This window comes from Myxine glutinosa, chromosome 10, assembly GCF_964187855.1.
Source record: "Myxine glutinosa chromosome 10, kmMyxGlut1.1, whole genome shotgun sequence".
Classification (NCBI taxonomy): domain Eukaryota; kingdom Metazoa; phylum Chordata; class Myxini; order Myxiniformes; family Myxinidae; genus Myxine; species Myxine glutinosa.
In genome coordinates, this window is record NC_136270.1 from 58,391,723 (window position 1) to 58,410,639 (window position 18,917).

General features: G+C 43.7%; 1 protein-coding gene across 5 annotated transcripts in view; it reads left to right on the forward strand.

The window, feature by feature from the left end:
• Positions 1–18,917, forward strand: part of UBE3C (ubiquitin protein ligase E3C) — a 173,350-nt gene that overhangs the window by 32,608 nt on the left and 121,825 nt on the right. For all 5 annotated transcript variants that reach the window (XM_078785705.1, XM_078785708.1, XM_078785704.1 and 2 more), the window contains one exon: positions 12,950–13,107. In XM_078785705.1, the coding sequence (XP_078641831.1) occupies positions 12,950–13,107 (158 nt within the window). The remainder of the gene's footprint in view (positions 1–12,949; positions 13,108–18,917) is intronic.

The window sequence follows — 18,917 nt, forward strand, 5'->3', positions numbered from 1 at the left end:
GTCCAGGTCTGCAGAGAGTGAGGAGGCTGCAGACTGCCGATCTGAGGGATGAGGAATGGAGCGACAGAGAGTAGAGTCGTCAGCAAAGAGATAGAGAGGATTTTCAAGAGAGTCAGAGAGATCATTGATGAAGACCAGAAAAAGCACAGGGCCCAGAACACTACCTTGGGGAACTCCAGCCTGAACAGGAAGAGGAGATGAGAGAAACCCATTCAGGGCCACACGTTGACTACGACCAGAGAGGAAGTCCGCCAGCCATGCGTGGAGAAATTATTCGATTGGTGGAGAAAGCACCTCGACCACCTGCTAAACAAATTCAAGCTGACCTTCAGACACAAGGTAAGACAGTTTCAACTCTCACCATCCGTCGCCAACTCAATGAAAGGAGACCCAGGAGGACCCCACTGCTGAGAGAGAGACACAAGAAAGCTCAACTGGAGTTTTTTTCCAAAACACACCTGCACAGGCAAAAATATTTATTGGAGAATATCCTGTGGACAGATGAGAACAAATTGGAGCTTTTTGGTAAAGCACATGATCTCTATTTTTACAGAAAACAAAATGAAGCCTTCAAAGAAAAGAACACCTTCCCGACAGTCAAACATGGAGGAGGTCCAGTGACATTTTGGGGTTGCTTTGCTGCCTCTGGCACTGGGTATCTTGAATGTGTGCATGGCATCATGAAATCAGGAGATTACCAAGGCATGTTGGAGGCAATGTTCAACCCAGTGTCAGAAAGCTGGGTCTCCTTTGAAGGACATGGGTCTTGCAGCAGGACAATGACCACAAACACACTTCAAAAAGCACCCAGGAATGGTTCAAGACAAAATGCCGAACTGTTCTGAAGTGGCCAGCAATTAGTCCACATCTAAATCCCATTGAACACCTGTGGGGACGTCTGAAAACAGCAGTTGGGAGAAGGCACCCTTCAAATCTGGGATAACTGGAGCAGAAGAGTGGGCCAAACTGTCAGTGGAGAGGTGGAGGAAGCTCATTCATGGCTGAAGGAAGCTCTTGACTGCAGTTATTTTGTCCAAAGGCCGTGTGTGCTACCAAATATTAAGTCAAGGGTGTCAATACTTTTTTCAATACCATTTATTTTTATTTTCTTATTTAAAAGGATGCATTAAGTTCTGAATCAAAAACAAAAGGTTATGTAATATCAACAGTGAAATAAAGAATTATGGAAACCAAATACTTTTGTCAATTTCAACTTATTTTTAGGGAAAATTGTGAGTGATTTGAAAAAAGTGCAAGGGTGCCAATATTTTTGCCAATGACTGTATGACGTCATGGTCACAGAACGTTTTGTTTGTCATGCGTATGTGATCATGCATGTAATGCTTTGCCTTGATTTATTTAGCCATTTCGGAGAAAAAGGGGTTTTCGTGGTTTTTAAGGCTTTTGTGTTGAAACAAATATGGCGGCCGAACCACTTGACCGATGACGTCATTTTTTTTTTTCTCCAAAAATTTATCCCCGAGATGACGCTCAATAAATTTCAACTTGATCGGACGAAGTTTTGTACTTGTCGAATTATGACGTCATAATGGAGGCACCGATGACATCATCATTAACATATGTTATTCCCCATGGAGAGTTCTTTACAATGAGCCGTTTCTCAATATTCTACGCAGCGCTAGAGTTGCAAAGTTTTTCGATTTTCCGAAATGGTGCCCATACCACGTGAGCGAAGACATCATGATTATCATTTTAAAAATTCTGCAGGTGGAGGTACACCTATGATGAAACTTTGCTGTCAATCGGGCCAATGGTTGCAGATAAACATTTTTATTCTGTACACAAATGCTGTTCTATTTTTCAAGTCAATTGGATGAAAATTGATGATTTTTCAGATGAAATTGTTTTTGGAAGTTTGACCTTGAGTTGACCTTTGATATTTTTACCTCAAAAATAGTTGGTTTTCCGATTTAGTGACTCAATATACAAATGTTCAATTTTCAAGTTAATCGGATGGAAAATGGCGATTTTAGAAATTTGACCTCCAGCTGACCTTTGGCCTCAAAATCAATATGCTTCTCCATTGTGATGACCTCTAAAACTTGGTGAAGTTTCATGACTATCGGGTTTGAATTGAGCTGTAAGCAAGTGACAGACAGACAGACAAACAAGAAGACATCATGCAGAGCACGATATTTGCAAAATCCACCCCCCCCCCCCCCACTCAAAAGGTTGCCATTGATCCAGCAAATTGCCCATTTCATCAACATTAAAATCGACGATCTTGATAAAAGCTCGGATCAACAGGATGAAAAATGATGATTTTTGAGATGAAAATTGATGATTTTAGAAGTTTGACCTAGAGTTGACCTTTGACCTTTTTACCTCAAAAATACTTTGTTTCCCAATTCAGTGAAGCTCTATGCAAACGCTGTAAATATTTCAAGGCAATCAGATGAAAAATGGCGATTTTAGAAATTTGACCTCAATCGATAGGCTTCTCAATTGTGATGACCTCCACAACTTGGTGAAGTTTCATGACGATCAGTTTAGAATTGTGTGAATATGCAGTAGAATCAAAATGTTAGCTATGTCCTGTGAGCATAGCTCTCTGCAGTTGATAATGTCTTTCTTCTGGTCGATAGCAAGGATGCCCTCTGTTTTGTGTGCAACATAAAAAGAAAGTACAACTACATCGGCGTCCTCAGCATCAATCAGAACTGCATCCATGATTCCTGTTTTCCGTATCTTGGAATAGATGTAGAAGATGATTGCGTCTGCCTCAAGGTGCTCGCATTCAAAATCTTCAATTGTTCCTCCAATGGAAAGGTTCCAACAATTTCATCTGATTGAATAAACAAAGCCAATACCTGGATGTTTCTTTGCGAGCTTGTTGAATTCATCTTTGAGAAATTTCTGCAGTCCTTGTTTGTTTGCTGTATTGCAGAACAGGTTGTGAAAATCCTTGGAGGCCGGAAGCTTATCTGGTGTCTTCATATACACATTTCTGGAGCCATCCCTATATGATGGGTTTGTCACTCGTCGCTCATGCTCACTAGCTTTGATTGTGATTTCTACATCATTGGGGTCATTCACGAACACAATTTGGCTTGTGGGTGGATGCCCCACAAGAATAAAAGAGAACAGTTTATTTGCATGATCATCCCATGTGAAGGTTGTCCCGTCTGGTTTCTCGCGATCTTCCGCAGATGGAGAAGCTCGTCACCACAGGAATCTCATATCGACTAATGCAATGTACCTATCAGGAACTGGATCGACTGTATGTGTAGTTTCTTCACTAATTTTGCTTTCTGAATTTTCTTCATGGTGCCAATAATGTTGAATATTGGCAGGTACTCGTCTACAACAACAACAACAACAACAACAACAACAACTGTTACATGGTATTCCATCACCTTGTGCAAGAGTAACTTTCTCTTCAGATGTCAGATGCCAGATTACTGATGCCATCGCTTGCTTTTCCATGGCATATGCCGTTATCACTTTGGTTGCTTTGCGTCCTTACCCACAGGTGGCTTGCTGAAGCTACACTTTGAACCTCTGTGGATTGTCGCATCGAAGGGTGTATTTTCTGCAAACATGTGATCACTGGAGAACCGCCCTGGACAGCTTGCTCGTCAACCTTAAGATAAATAGGGATCTAGGCCCTAGATAGCTTGCTCGTCAACCTTGAGATGACTCGGGATCTAGGCTCTGGATAGCTTGCTCGTCAAACCTTATGATGACTAGGGATCTAGGCCCTGGACAGCTTGCTCATCAACCTTAAGATGACTCGGGATCTAGGCTCTGGATAGCTTGCTCGTCAAACCTTATGATGACTCGGGATCGAGGCCCTGGACAGCTTGCTCATCAACCTTAAGATGACTAGGGATCTAGGCCCTGGACAGCTTGCTCGTCAACCTTAAGATGACTCGGGATCTAGGCTCTGGATAGCTTGCTCGTCAAACCTTATGATGACTAGGGATCTAGGCCCTGGACAGCTTGCTCATCAACCTTAAGATGACTAGGGATCTAGGCCCTGGACAGCTTGCTCGTCAACCTTAAGATGACCAGGGATCTAGGCCTAAAACAGCTTGCTCGTCGACCTTATGATGACTTGGGATCTAGGCCCTGGACAGCTTGCTAACCTTAAGATGACCAGGGATCTAGGCCCTAGATAGCTTGCTCATCAACCTTGAGATGACTAAGGATCTAGGCCCTGGATAGCCTGCTCGTCAACCTTGAGATGACTTGGGATCTAGGCTCTGGATAGCTTGCTCGTCAACCTTGAGATGACTCGGGATCTAGGCTCTGGATAGCTTGCTCGTCAAACCTTATGATGACTAGGGATCTAGGCCCTAGATAGCTTGCTCGTCAACCTTGAGATATCTAGGCTCTGGATAGCTTGCTCGTCAAACCTTATGATGACTAGGGATCTAGGCTCTGGACAGCTTGCTCATCAACCTTAAGATGACTAGGGATTTAGGCCCTGGACAGCTTGCTCGTCAACCTTGAGATGACTATGGATCTAGATCCTGGACAGCTTGCTCATCAATCTTAAGATGACTAGGGATCTAGGCCCTGGACAGCTTGCTCACAAATCTTAAGATGACTAGGGATCTAGGCCCTGGACAGCTTGCTCATCAATCTTAAGATGACTAGGGATCTAGGCCCTGGACAGCTTGCTCGTCAATTTTAAGACGACCAGGGGTATTCTCACTGTGACTCTGAGATGAGCTATTCAGCTGTACCACGGTGTGTAGAGCCGTTCTTACCCTGTTCACTGAGTTCATGTTCCTTGTGGTAGTTAACAACATCTCATTCCACAGAATTTTCTGCCAGCCTTCATCTTGGAACCTTTTTTCATTGGCATTTTATCCAGAGGCCAAGAGGCAAACACGAGTATGCTTTCCCTGTCATGGATTGCGCAAACAATCCCTCACGTAAGTGTAGCTAGCCTTTTCATCAGGTAGACCACTTATTTCAAGCCAGAATTCCACAAGCCACCGTCCATATTTGGCATTGTCATAAATGTGTTGCCAAGGCAACATCATGCGCAAAGATGCCTTGAACTCTTCCCAGTTCTTGGTCTTCACAGCATGGATATTCATCATCAGAATCTATATCATGCACATGAAGCTCAGCCAAAACTTGGGCAATGGAACTGTTAGATGACTCGAGGATCTGAAACACTTGTTCTACAAAGGACACTATTTCTGGATGTGATTCCAGCTGGGAATATTCCTGCCTCTTTCCTGATTCCTGCCTCTTTTGTGAGGTAGTGGAGGGATTGTAAAGTCTCGCAAGCTTTCTCTTTGCATTTTCTGACGGACACACCATCATCGAGGCCTTTCTGTATCACCCTTTGGGTGAGAGTCTTGTACATCAACCTAAGACATCTGATGCTTTGCTTGTAGTGTTTTCCACGCAGCACCCGGTCCACCAAACCTTCAGCAATGACCTCAGTAGCAGCAAGTATGTCAGACAAACCGGAACCATCAAACCGCTTATGAATTGCAGATATGAATGAGCAGTGTGCGTCAAATGGCCCAATAAATGGCAGTATGAGGCTGAAGACTGCAGGATTTTCAACCTTCAGTTGCACCATAAGAGCATAGTCTGGTTGATGCCCAACTAACAAGATGAAGGGCATGTGTTTTTGTTTTTTTTCAGCTGCAGCCACCATTCTGCGCATCACTTCTTGGACAACAGTGTCCCCCCTCTCTCTTCATTAACGGTATGGACCTCAAACATCCGGGGCCTTCGCTCAAACCTGACTGATCTCTCCATACAGGTTGCTTCTGAAAATCCAGACTTGATCTGCTTAACAGAGACTTTCCTCCTTCAAGATGTCTCTGATTCCTTAATATCTCTTCCTGGTTACTCCCTCCTCCGGTATGATAGACCTGAGCCTCGGCCTGGTGGTGGGGTGGCTATCTTTGTCAAAAACTCTCTTCCTCACTCTCCTTGCACTGCTCTCTTTCCTCCTCACCCGCAGGAGTACCTCTGGTTACGGCTTCCTCTCCGCTCCCACCTTTTGTTCATATGTGTTCTGTACCGTCCCCCAAACAGTGATGACTCCATCTACATTTCAATGTCTGACAACATGGACCAACTTCTATCCACTCATCCCAACTCTCTCTTCCTCATATGTGGTGACTTCAACTGTCATCATGCCACCTGGTTGGGTGTGGGTTCCTCTCTCACCAGTCATGGCACCTCAGCAAAGGACTTCTGTGACTCACTGGGATTGACACAATCTGTCAATTTCCCGACCCGGATCTCAGCCAATGGAGTATCTTCTCTTCTAGACTTGGTTATGACAAACTTCCCTGCTAATGTCTGCTGCTCTTCTTCTGCTCCAATCAGTTCTTCTGATCATGTGCTTGTCAAAGTGGACATCTCTCTGGCCATTCTCAGAGAGCCTCCTCAGCGTCGACGAGTCTGGCATTTCACTCAGGCCGACTGGGACGGTCTTCAAGCAGCCATCAATCGTCTGGATTGGTCTCCCATCTCCACTGCCTCTGACATCAATTCTTCCTGGGAATTCTTCCAAAGCAAACTGATCTCTCTCATGCACAGATTTATCCCATCTCGCCTTCAATTGTCTTACCCTTCCTCCCGTCCATGGTACACTGAATCTTGTGGTGAGGCAGTTGCCCTGAAACAACTTGCCTTTGCCTCTTGGAAGGCTAATCCAACTGAAGGAAATCTCAGTTCCTTCCACCAAGCTCGGAACAAGTGTGTGTCTACCCTCAGGAGTGCCAGGAAGCACTATCTCTCCTCACTCAAGAATGAACTCTCAAACCTGTCTCCTTCCTCCAAATCCTGGTGGCGTCTGGTCAAATCCGTTTCTGGTGTTTGTTCCCCCTCCATCCCCTCCCTTACCTCAAATGGCCACACAGTTGACATCGCACGTGACAAAGCCGAATGCCTCAACTCTGTGTTCGCCTCGAAATCCTTAGTCCCAAACCCATCTCTCTCTGTTCCCACCTTTCCCAGTCGAACCCAACTGCTCCTGGACTCTGTGTCCTTCTCTTCTGACAAGGTGGAGGAGTTTTTGTCAAACCTCGACTCTGATTCTGCAACTGGACCAGACGGCATCAGCCCACGGGTCCTAAAATCCTGCTCTTCCGCTCTATCTCACCCTCTCTCTGTTCTTTTCACCCTATCTTTTGCTCAATGTCATCTGCCAGCATCCTGGAAATCAGCTAACATTACCGCTTTACACAAAAAAGGTGCAAAAACAGATCCTTGCAACTACAGACCAATCAGCCTGGTCCCAATTATCAGCAAAGTCATGGAATCCATCATTGCTTCGGATATGAAATCTTTCCTCTTCTCCAATGGCTTGATCTCTGATCATCAATTTGGTTTCAGACCAGGTCACTCTACTCTGGACATGCTGCTTCTGCTGTCTCAACAATGGATGGAGGTCCTCAATGCCAAACAGGAAATCAGAGCTGTCTCCCTTGACATATCACGGGCCTTTGATACGGTCTGGCACCCAGCTCTGCTCACCAAACTCTCCTCCTATGGTATCCATGGAAATCTCCATGCATGACTTGCGGACTTCCTCTCTGGTCGTAGTCAACGTGTGGCCCTGAATGGATTTCTCTCATCTCCCCTTCCTGTTCAGGCTGGAGTTCCCCAAGGAAGTGTGCTGGGCCCTGTGCTTTTTCTGGTCTTTATCAATGATCTCTCCGACTCTCTGGAAAATCCTCTCTATCTCTTTGCTGATGACTCCACTCTCTGCCGCTCCATTCCTCTTCCCTCAGATCGGCAGTCTGCAGCCTCCTCACTCTCTGAAGACCTGGACAAAATCACAGACTGGTCAAACAAGTGGAACATGTCTTTCAATCCTGACAAATCTCACTCTCTTACTATGTCTCTCCGAAAAGATCGACTGGACAACCCTGCCATCTACTTTCTCAACAATCCTCTCCAAGAAGTTCTGTCACTCAAGCTTTTGGGTCTCACTATCTGCCATGATCTTTCTTGGGAAAACCACATTTCCAAGCTGGCCTCCAAAGCCAGTCACCGACTGGGCATCCTCCGTCGTGCGAAGTCCTTCCTCGGCACACCTGAGCTCCTCACCACATACAAGGAAGGCTTTCATCCGCAGCTCAATGGAATACTGTTCTCCCCTATGGGCTGGTGCTCCTGCCTCACACCTGGCTCGGCTTCACGCTGTTGAATCCAAAGCTTTCAAAATCATTGGAATCTCCCGCGATGAAGCTATCTCTGAGGGCCTTTCACTCACTCACCGCAGGCAGGTAGGTGGCCTTTCTGTCTTCTACCGACTCCTCTCCGGCCTTGCTCCCCCAGCTCTCTCTGTGCTCTGTCCCCCAAATATTCCTACAGGTCGCACAAGATCTGCCAGCAACCCTCTGATGGTTAAACTGCCGAAATCTCGGCTCTCTGCTCACCTTCACTCTTTCATTCCTCTTTTCTCCCACCTGTGGAACAAACTCCCACACTCCCTTCAATCCCTCTCCTCCCTCCAGGTCTTTAAAACAGCTGTTCACCACCATCTCTTATCTTCCCCCATCCATAACCTTGATCTTTTCTACCCCCACTAATTCACCCCAGATCCACCTTGTTTGAAATTCCAACTTCTTTCCTGGAAATCCTGGCAGTGTCCATATGTTTATACCTCTCCCACCCCCCCCCCCCCCCCTTCACATGCCTCCCCCCCTTCACATGCCTCCCCCCCAAAGCCCTCTCCCTCCCACAGATCTCTCGATGTCTCCATGTCTCTCGGTCCCTGCTCTCAAATGTTGTGTTTGTGTCCTTCCCCCTCTCTCCCCATCTTGTCTACCGCTCCCGATGTTATTTGTTTTATGTGTCTGTTTGTCTTTCTGTGTGATTAATGTTCGCTCTTTCACGAGCCTCGATCTTGTATACAAAAAAAAAAAAAAAAAAAAAAAAAAAAAAGATTTGTGTGGTGGCCTGGGAAATGTTAAATAGTATGGCTTGCTCTTCACCATATATCTCGGTACAAGAGCTTGAATCCACAAAATGCTCCTGTTGTTTGTGCAGTTGGAGCCAAATCCGATAGGTAATCTGACAGACGCACCAAAGTATTCTTCAAAGTTTTGCATGGATGGTTTTTCAACCAAGCGAGAAACTTCAAAAGAATGTCGTTTGGGCCTTGTGGTCTCTCTAGTTCATCAACACTTTGTGGCCACATCATAATGGGAATCCAAACAAGCGTGTCCTTAATACGTCTGGCAACATTGCTAATTAGCTGCTCATCACTCACACCAAGTGAGTAAATGGCTGCTTTGATGGAGCTTCCACCAGTTGATTTGTCATACATGAGTGTGCTCTCATTCGTGCGACAGCGATCATGGAAGCCAATCCTGTCCTGGAACTCTTTCTGCAACATGTCTTTGATATTACTCGACTTCTTTCCACTAGAGTCGAATCCTGAGTTTCTCAACAATGCTTTCATAGTCGGCAAGAAGGTCTTGTAATGTTGGCAGCTCATGCTGCTCGAACACAACAGAACGTACATGTTGAAAGAACATCTGCCTGACTTCAGACAGTTACATCTTGCACATGAAGCTGAGATTCTTCATTGTCTCGACTTGGCAAGACATATTTTCTCCAGCATGAACGGTGTTAGCGTATTTCAGATGCAAACGGATCTTCAAGTGCATCTATCAGGGTTATGATATGATCTCGCATTTCAGAGTCCTCCAGGTAAACAGTATGTACCTTGAAGGCAAATCAGACAGCCATTGTTTTCATGAGATTCCATCTGTCTCTTCCAGGGTGTTTTTCGTCCTCCGTTTTCATGCACTACACATGTAAGGTTTTGACCGTCGTTTCTTCTATTCTCGTTGCAGTGAGAGTCTACGCGTAGATTGGTCTGTGCGAGTAGAACAGCTACTCTCTTCTACTGTCTCCTGAGCCGCAACTTTCTTATCTGGTCTGTTTTTTGCTAGTTGTACATGGTGTTTACTTGCCAGTGTTATCTTGCACGCTCCATGAAAAAAATACACCTTTTGGACCATCATCCTACTCACGATCTATGGGTGTGCAGTATTGCTACAACGCGCAACTATGCATCTAGATGGCATTCTCAGTACTTTTTCAGAGTTCAGAGGGTATGTACTGTGCATGTAAATCCAAGTCCCACAGCAAAAGTATCCTGCAGATGATGTGGTGGGGGTCACATGATATATGACATTCTCACATCGCTGTTTTTGAGGGCTGGGCCAATTGAGAGCACAAGGACACCTAAAAGCCTTAAAATCTTCGTTTCAAGATATTTATTCAAGAAAAAGAACAAGTATTAAAAGTTCAGTGAAGCCATGTGTATTCATTAAATGAAACATGAATTGCTGATTCTGTGGACCTTTACTTCTGAGCCCAACTTTTAAATGTTGGATTGATGCTCCATTGGCAGGGTGATGCATCACAGAGTGGAATGTCCCTCTAATGACCGATAATCTGGGGACCCAACGACTGTCATTGGTTGAGGAACATTAAAATATCCCACTTTGTCTTATTGTCAATACCTTGTAGTGGGGGGGCCTAAGTACTCAATTTCAAGTTCGTGTGCAGTTCATGTTAATTTTGGCCAACCACTATAAATGTATTCTACTGGGTCCTACAAATCGGAAAAATGATGTCGCCATTTTTTTCTGTTGACCTTTAGTGACCTTGACTCAAGGTCAAAGTTCAAACGTCATTACAGTGACCATACGTCATTCAAAGTATATCGACCTTGGTACCAAAATGTGGCAAATTTCACAAGGAACATTGATTATGACATTTGTTTTGTCATTTGCCCTCTCAGATGTTTGCAATATGCAAATTAATAAGCAAATGACCTAATTAGAGAAAAAATATGCATAATTAACATATAATCTCCACCATGCAGGTAAATCCCATCACTTCGCATTATTATTGAATGCCAATCATCAGTTACCATGTCAAATGTGTTCTGCTGGATCCTAAACTGGAAAAATATGTTGCTTATTGTTTTCTGTTGACATGTTCTTGATATTAACTGACCTTTGACATGTACTGACTTTACTTACCTTGACCCAAGGTGAAATGTGAAATGTCATTTTAACCATGTGATGCGATCAATCAAAATAAGTCGGATGTCTGGAATATTGATTTTTGGATTCAGGTTCCCAAAGGTTTTCTTTATACTATTCATCCATCATGCTCATTTGCTCATGTTGGTTGGGTTTTTAGCCATTGTTGGTATTTTTAACATTTAATTTGTTGCCTAAAAACACGAAATTGATTCCGGCAGATGTCCAAATCACTTTGCTTGATCGCATCACACATATACTCTGTTTGCTCTTTTCAGGGAAGGACTCCAACCCTGTTAGGATAAAGAATTAATGCTTTTGTAAGATACAATGACCTGTAGTATCTACATGTAGGTCTACAGTCAACCTCATTCATACCTTGATTTTTATTAGTGCCCATTGGTAAGTCAAATTATTTAATACTTTCAAATGATAACTTGGATCGAACGTACTATGTAAATGATATTTTAATTCATCAATTTGAAATGAACATTTCATTTAGCGACGGATAGTATGTCCCAATTAACTCCGCTATTTCATCTTTTGCCTCATTAACAAAACGTTTTATCACTCATATCATTGTGTCAACAATAACCATTAGATGCACATAGGAGCACAATCATGGTAATGCAGAATTGTGGCCAAAATATGCTCTTTGAACTTTGGGTTCAAGGTCACAAGAGTCACAAGAATATTGACATCAGTCAGCTAATAGGACCCAGGATACATGTGTGATTAATTACTAACAATTAACATTTTCTGGAGATGGGATGTACTAGCCATTATATGTATACCTGGGATATATGTTTAATAGGGTATGCTAATTATGCATATTTTTTTGTCTAATTAGCTTATTTGCATATTGCAAAAAAACGAAAGGTTAAATGACGAAACAAATGTCATAACCAATGTTCCTTGTGAAATTTACTACATTTTGGTACCCAGGTTGATATACTTTGGATGACGTATGGTCACTGTAATGATGTTTGAACTTTGACCTTGAGTCAAGGTCACTAAAGGTCAACAGAAAAAAATGGCGACATCATTTTTCCAATTAGGAACATGAACTGCACAAAATTAACATGAACTGCACACGAACTTGAAATTGAGTACATGGGACCCCCACTAGTGGCCAAATTTCATATTCCTGCTCTAACATACAGGGGGCACGTCGATTGCATTGTCACAGCCGCCTCCCTGCCCCCCAGAAATGAAGCACCCTGCAATACAAATTTGTAATTGACGACCATCCTGCGGTTAGGGTGCCGGCTTGGGATCTTAGGATCCTGAGTTCGAATCCCAGTCGATTGCTGAATTGACGCCAGGGGGGTTGACTCAGCCTGTCATCCTTCCGACGTCGGCAAATTGAGTACCAACTTGCTGAGATGAATGATCCCGGGGTGTACCCTGATTTAGAATAGGTACACCATATTCCTGCACATCGTAAGAGGCGACTAAGGGTTGGGCATCCGGCCATAAAAACATTGCCTCAAACAGGGAACCATGATTGTCATGGGGCCCGCAAGCCTAACCCCCGCTCTAGCGGGGAGAAATGGCCTTAAAACGATCATTCATTACCAGCCCAATGTGCATTTGGTATTCTTCAATGAGTTGACTTCTGCCCTCAGGGCAGCTTAGGATAGGCATGGAAAAGCCAGCAATAAAAAGCAGAGCTACCCAAAATATAAAGACAAAGGTACTCTTATTTATTTTTTAGGGAAATCAATTTGGTAAAAACCTTTTGATCCACCCTCGTCTAAACCTTACCTTTAGGGCTACGCATGCACCCAACACTACCCTCTTCCCCCCCCCCCCCCGACTCTGCTTTGAAAGACCCAGGTTTCAAACTTACCCATTTTCCACTCTTCTCGCTTTAATGCCCAAACATCGATGTCCTGCAATGCACATGTCTTTTCCTCTCTTCCCCACAGTTCACAAGTTCCCTTGCTGCAGTTGCTGTCTCGCGGTGCTCCTCTGCAACCTTGTGACTCTTCACGTATTGTTCCAGTTTTCTACCTCTTCTGCTCTCTCTTTGGCCATTTCCTCATCTCCGTACATGATAACGAGTTCTTCGGCGATGAGCAGTCTGGTGCGTAATGCATGCTGCCGTTTCCAAAATGTTTCAGTTAATGCGTCGTGATAATTCAGGAGATCACCTGTGTAAAATAAATGTTTTTTAAATTTCAGATTGGGTTTTGTGATTTTAAAAGGATGTTTCTAAATTTTTATTTATCTATTTTCTAGCTGGGGTTATCAGGCCTTGCCTGGTGGTCTATAAAAAATAAATAAATAAATATATATATATATATCAAATTTAGATTTTTTTCGGTGGTGGTGAAAAGCCCTTCCCTACATCCACTATGGAATGGGTTCTGGGGATCATTTTACATTATTTTTCACATTGCTACAAAGACTTGGACACGATCAAACTTTTACTATCGAACGAATTGAAAAATCGAACTTATTTAGTCTTTTCAAACATTCAATCCCCCCCCCCCCCCCCCCCCATAAACATTCCTCGGTGCACACTGATGAACCTCTGAAAGTTTGACGAAGATTCGTTCAGCGAGGAGGATGCGACGCACTTTGCTGTTTCCCTGGGAAGGAAAGGACCGAGGACCGTGACAAATACAAAAGTTTCGAAGGCAGTGAAGACCGAACCGAAAACGGCAGCTTCAATGGCACCGTGAACCATGCACGAGGCGTCCAATAGCATGCTGTTCAACATGCATTTGTGATGCGATATCTGCTCAGGGTCAGGCAGCTGGCGGGACTTGTTGACCACATGCTGCCAGGAGCGAAGGCTCGAGCTTTGGTAGCTCCCTCTTGAATGCTTTGAGAGCTAATGGGTCTCCATTCATCTCCTGAAACCCTCCCACATTGGAGATAGCAGCCGGCGGCATAGGCTTGTGTGCACACACACACACACACACACACACACACACACACACACACACACACACACACACACCAACATAAGTGGATACTTTTAGAACGAACAGGTTTATGTTGTCTCCGAAAACCCACCCACTTGTGAAAATAGCCAACAGCAACTTGCACAGACACATGTATATGCACGCACACACATAAATATATCATGGAGTGCCACAGCGCAACATATAGAGGGGTGATCATGGGGGAAAAAAATGGCCGCCATATCACGTGTGCAAAGTGACATGCTGAGAAGATAACGTGGAGGGACGATTCCAGCCTTTTAAATGCCATACCTTTTATTCTTGAGCATTTTCTGAACTAACTAGACTTACAAAGATGCCAGAATACCACATCAGAAGATCAGTAAATTGCCAGAATACATTGCGACAGCACCACATTGGGAGACCCGGAGATCACCAAATCGCCACAATACATCGCTACAGTACCACATGGGGAGATCATTAAATCGCCAGAATACATCACTACAGCACCACATTGGGAGATCCGGAGATCATGAAATCACCAGAATACATCGCTACAGTACCACACCGGGAGATCACTAAATCGCCATAATACATCGCTACAGCAACACCGGGAGATCACAATTACCAGAATACATCGCTACAGTACCACATTGGGAGGGCTGGAGATCACTAAATCACCAGAATACATCCCTGCAGTACCACACCGGGAGATCACTAAATCGCCATAATACATCACTACAGCAACACATCGGGAGATCACAATTACCAGAATACATCGCTACAGTACCACATTGGGAGAGCTGGAGATCACGAAATCACCAGAATACATCCCTGCAGTACCACACCGGGAGATCACTAAATCGCCAGAATACATCGCTACAGCAACACATCGGGAGATCACAATTACCAGAATACATTGCTACAATACCACATTGGGAGATCCAGAGATCACTAAATCAACAGAAAACATCGCTACAGTACCACATCGGGAGATCTGGAGATTGCAACATAACCAGAATACATCGCATCGCTGCAGTACCACATTGGAAGAGCTGGACATTGCTAAATCGCCAGAATACATCGCTACTGTACCACATTGGGAGATCTGGAGATCGCAACATCACCAGAATACATCGCTACAGCACCATATATGGAGATGTGGAGATCACGAAATCACCAGAATACATCGCTACAGTACCATATCTGGAGATGTGGAGATCACTAAATCACCAGAATACATCGTTACAGCACCATATCTGGAGATCTGGAGATCACTAAATCACCAGAATACATCGCTACAGCACCAAATTTGGAGATCTGTAGATCACTAAATCACCAGAATACATCGCTACAGCACCAAATTTGGAGATCTGTAGATCACTAAATCGCCAGAATACATCGCTACAATACCATATCTGGGGATGTGGAGATCACTAAATCACCAGAATACATCGCTACAGCACCATATCTGGAGATCTGGAGATCACTAAATCACCAGAATACATCGCTACAGCACCAAATTTGGAGATCTGTAGATCACTAAATCGCCAGAATACATCGCTACAGCACCAAATCTGGAGATGTTGAGATCACTAAATCGCCAGAATATATCGCTACAGGACCAAATCTGGAGATCTGGAGATCACTAAATCACCAGAATACATCGCTACAGCACCATATCTGGAGATCTGGAGATCACTAAATCACCAGAATATATCGCTACAGCACCAAATCTGGAGATCACTAAATCGCCAGAATACATCGCTACAGCACCAAATCTGGAGATCTGGAGATCGCTAAATTGCCAGAATATATCGCTACAGCACCAAATCTGGAGATCACTAAATGGCCAGGATACATCACTACAGCACCAAATCTGGAGATCTGGAGATCACTAAATCACCAGAATATATCACTACAGCACCAAATCTGGAGATCACTAAATGGCCAGAATACATCGCCACAGCACCAAATCTGGAGATCCGGTGATCACTAAATCACCAGAATACATCGCTACAGCACCATATCTGGAAATCTGGAGATCACTAAATCACCAGAATACATCACTACAGCACCAAATCTGGAGATCTGGAGATCGCTAAATCGCCAGAATATATCGCTACAGCACCAAATCTGGAGATCACTAAATCACCAGAATACATCTCTACAGCACCATATCTGGAGATCTGGAGATCACTAAATCACCAGAATGCATCACTACAGCACCAAATCTGGAGATGTGGAGATCACTAAATCACCAGAATATATCGCTACAGCACCAAATCTGGAGATCTGGAGATCACTAAATCACCAGAATACATCGCTACAGCACCAAATCTGGAGATCTGGAGATCACTAAATCACCAGAATACATCGCTACGGCACCATATCTGGAGATCTGGAGATCACTAAATCATCAGAATATATCGCCACAGCACCAAATGTGGAGATCTGGAGATCACTAAATCGCCAGAATATATTGCTACAGCACCAAATCTGGAGATCTGTAGATCACTAAAGCGCCAGAAAACATTGCTACAGCACCAAATCTGGAGATCTGGAGATCACTAAATCGCCAGAATATATTGCTACAGCACCATATCTGGAGATCTGGGGATCACGAAATCACCAGAATACATCGCTACAATACCAAATCTGGAAATCTGGGGATCACTAAGTCGCCAGAATATATCGCTACAGGACCAAATCTGGAGATCTGGAGATCACTAAATCACCAGAATACATCGCTACAATACCAAATCTGGAGATCTGGGGATCACTAAATCGCCAGAATATATCGCTACAGGACCAAATCTGGAGATCTGGAGATCACTAAATCACCAGAATACATCGCTACAATACCAAATCTGGAGATCTGGGGATCACTAAATCGCCAGAATATATCGCTACAGGACCAAATCTGGAGATCTGGAGATCACTAAATCACCAGAATACATCGCTACAGCACCAAATCTGGAGATCTGGGGATCACTAAATCGCCAGAATATATCGCTACAGGACCAAATCTGGAGATCTGGAGATCACTAAATCACCAGAATACATCGCTACAGCACCAAATCTGGAGATCACTAAATCGCCAAATTGTACTTCTTCCTCTTCGTCTTCCCTTCTAATTACAATGGTAAATTGTTGCCCAACCTAACTCAATAACGGCTGAAGTGATTAAGGTGATTCCAATGCAAGGAAATTACTTTGTTTCTGTCCTGCATGAAAACTAAAATTAAAAAATCCACAAAACATTAAGCATTTTATTATGAAAAGAAATCAAACGTAAATGTGGGTGAACTTCAACCAAAACAGGGCAGGATTGTGGGAGGGTGGGAAAATGTATACATATCCTCCCACCCCAATCCCCAAAATGAACTGAAATAAGTATAAAAATAATTTCATAACATAGATGGATTTAATCCATACCAAAATAAAATGTATATTGTGACGGTTATGGAAACCGGCCCCCAGGTGAACGAACAGAGGTAGTGAACCAGAGGTCGTGAACTTGGTAGATTATAGAGGTAGGGAACCATAGGGGCAGAGATACAATTGGTAGATACAGAGGTACTGAACCATAGAGGCAGAGATACAATTGGGAGATGCAGAGCAAGTGAACCAAAGAGGCAGAGATACAATTGGTAGATACAGAGGTAGTCAACCATAGAGGCAGAGATACAATTGGTAGATACAGAGGTAGTCAACCATAGAGGCAGAGATACAATTGGTAGATACAGAGGTAGGGAACCATAGAGGCAGAGATACAATTGGGAGATGCAGAGCAATTGAACCAAAGAGGCAGAGATACAATTGGGAGATGCAGAGCAATTGAACCAAAGAGGCAGAGATACAATTGGTAGATACAGAGGTAGTGAACCATAGAGGCAGAGATACAATTGGTAGATACAGAGGTAGTCAACCATAGAGGCAGAGATACAATTGGTAGATACAGAGGTAGGGAACAATAGAGGCAGAGATACAATTGGGAGATGCAGAGCAATTGAACCAAAGAGGCAGAGATACAATTGGGAGATGCAGAGGTAGTGAACCATAGAGGCAGAGATACAATTGGGAGATGCAGAGGTAGTGAACAATAGAGGCAGAGATACAATTGGGAGATGCAGAGGTAGTGAACAATAGAGGCAGAGATACAATTGGGAGATGCAGAGCAATTGAACCAAAGAGGCAGAGATACAATTGGGAGATGCAGAGCAATTGAACCAAAGAGGCAGAGATACAATTGGTAGATACAGAGGTAGGGAACCATAGAGGCAGAGATACAATTGGGAGATGCAGCGCAATTGAACCAAAGAGGCAGAGATACAATTGGGAGATGCAGAGCAATTGAACCAAAGAGGCAGAGATACAATTGGTAGATACAGAGGTAGTGAACCATAGAGGCAGATATACAATTGGTAGATAGAGGTAGTCAACCATAGAGGCAGAGATACAATTGGTAGATGCAGAGGTACTGAACCAAAGAGGCAGAGATACAATTGGTAGATACAGAGGTAGTGAACCATGGTGGTAGAAAAATATTTTTGACAAGTATGTTAATCACTCCGGTTTGTGTGTGTGTTTGTGTGTTTGTCTGTCCACTCACTTATACTTGCCTCCAGGAAGCAATTTCAAAACCGATATTCACGAAACTTCACTAAATGGTAGGTCAACAAAGTTGGTGGTCTGACAGAAGCCTATTTATTTTTGAGGTCAAAAGGTCAACAACCACTTTTTTCGAATTTCTAAAATTCTCACTTTTCATCCCCTGGACTTGATATTTGAATAGGATTTACATATCAACTAACTGAAGTCAACCACCGACTATTTTTCAAATCGACAACCGTCACAAGGTGAAACATAAACCACAATTTATATTTGAGGTCAACATAGGCGAAAACGTCAACACAACCCAAATTTCTCATTGTCAATTCCCATCAGATTAACTTAAACTTTGAAGGCGATTTGCATATCA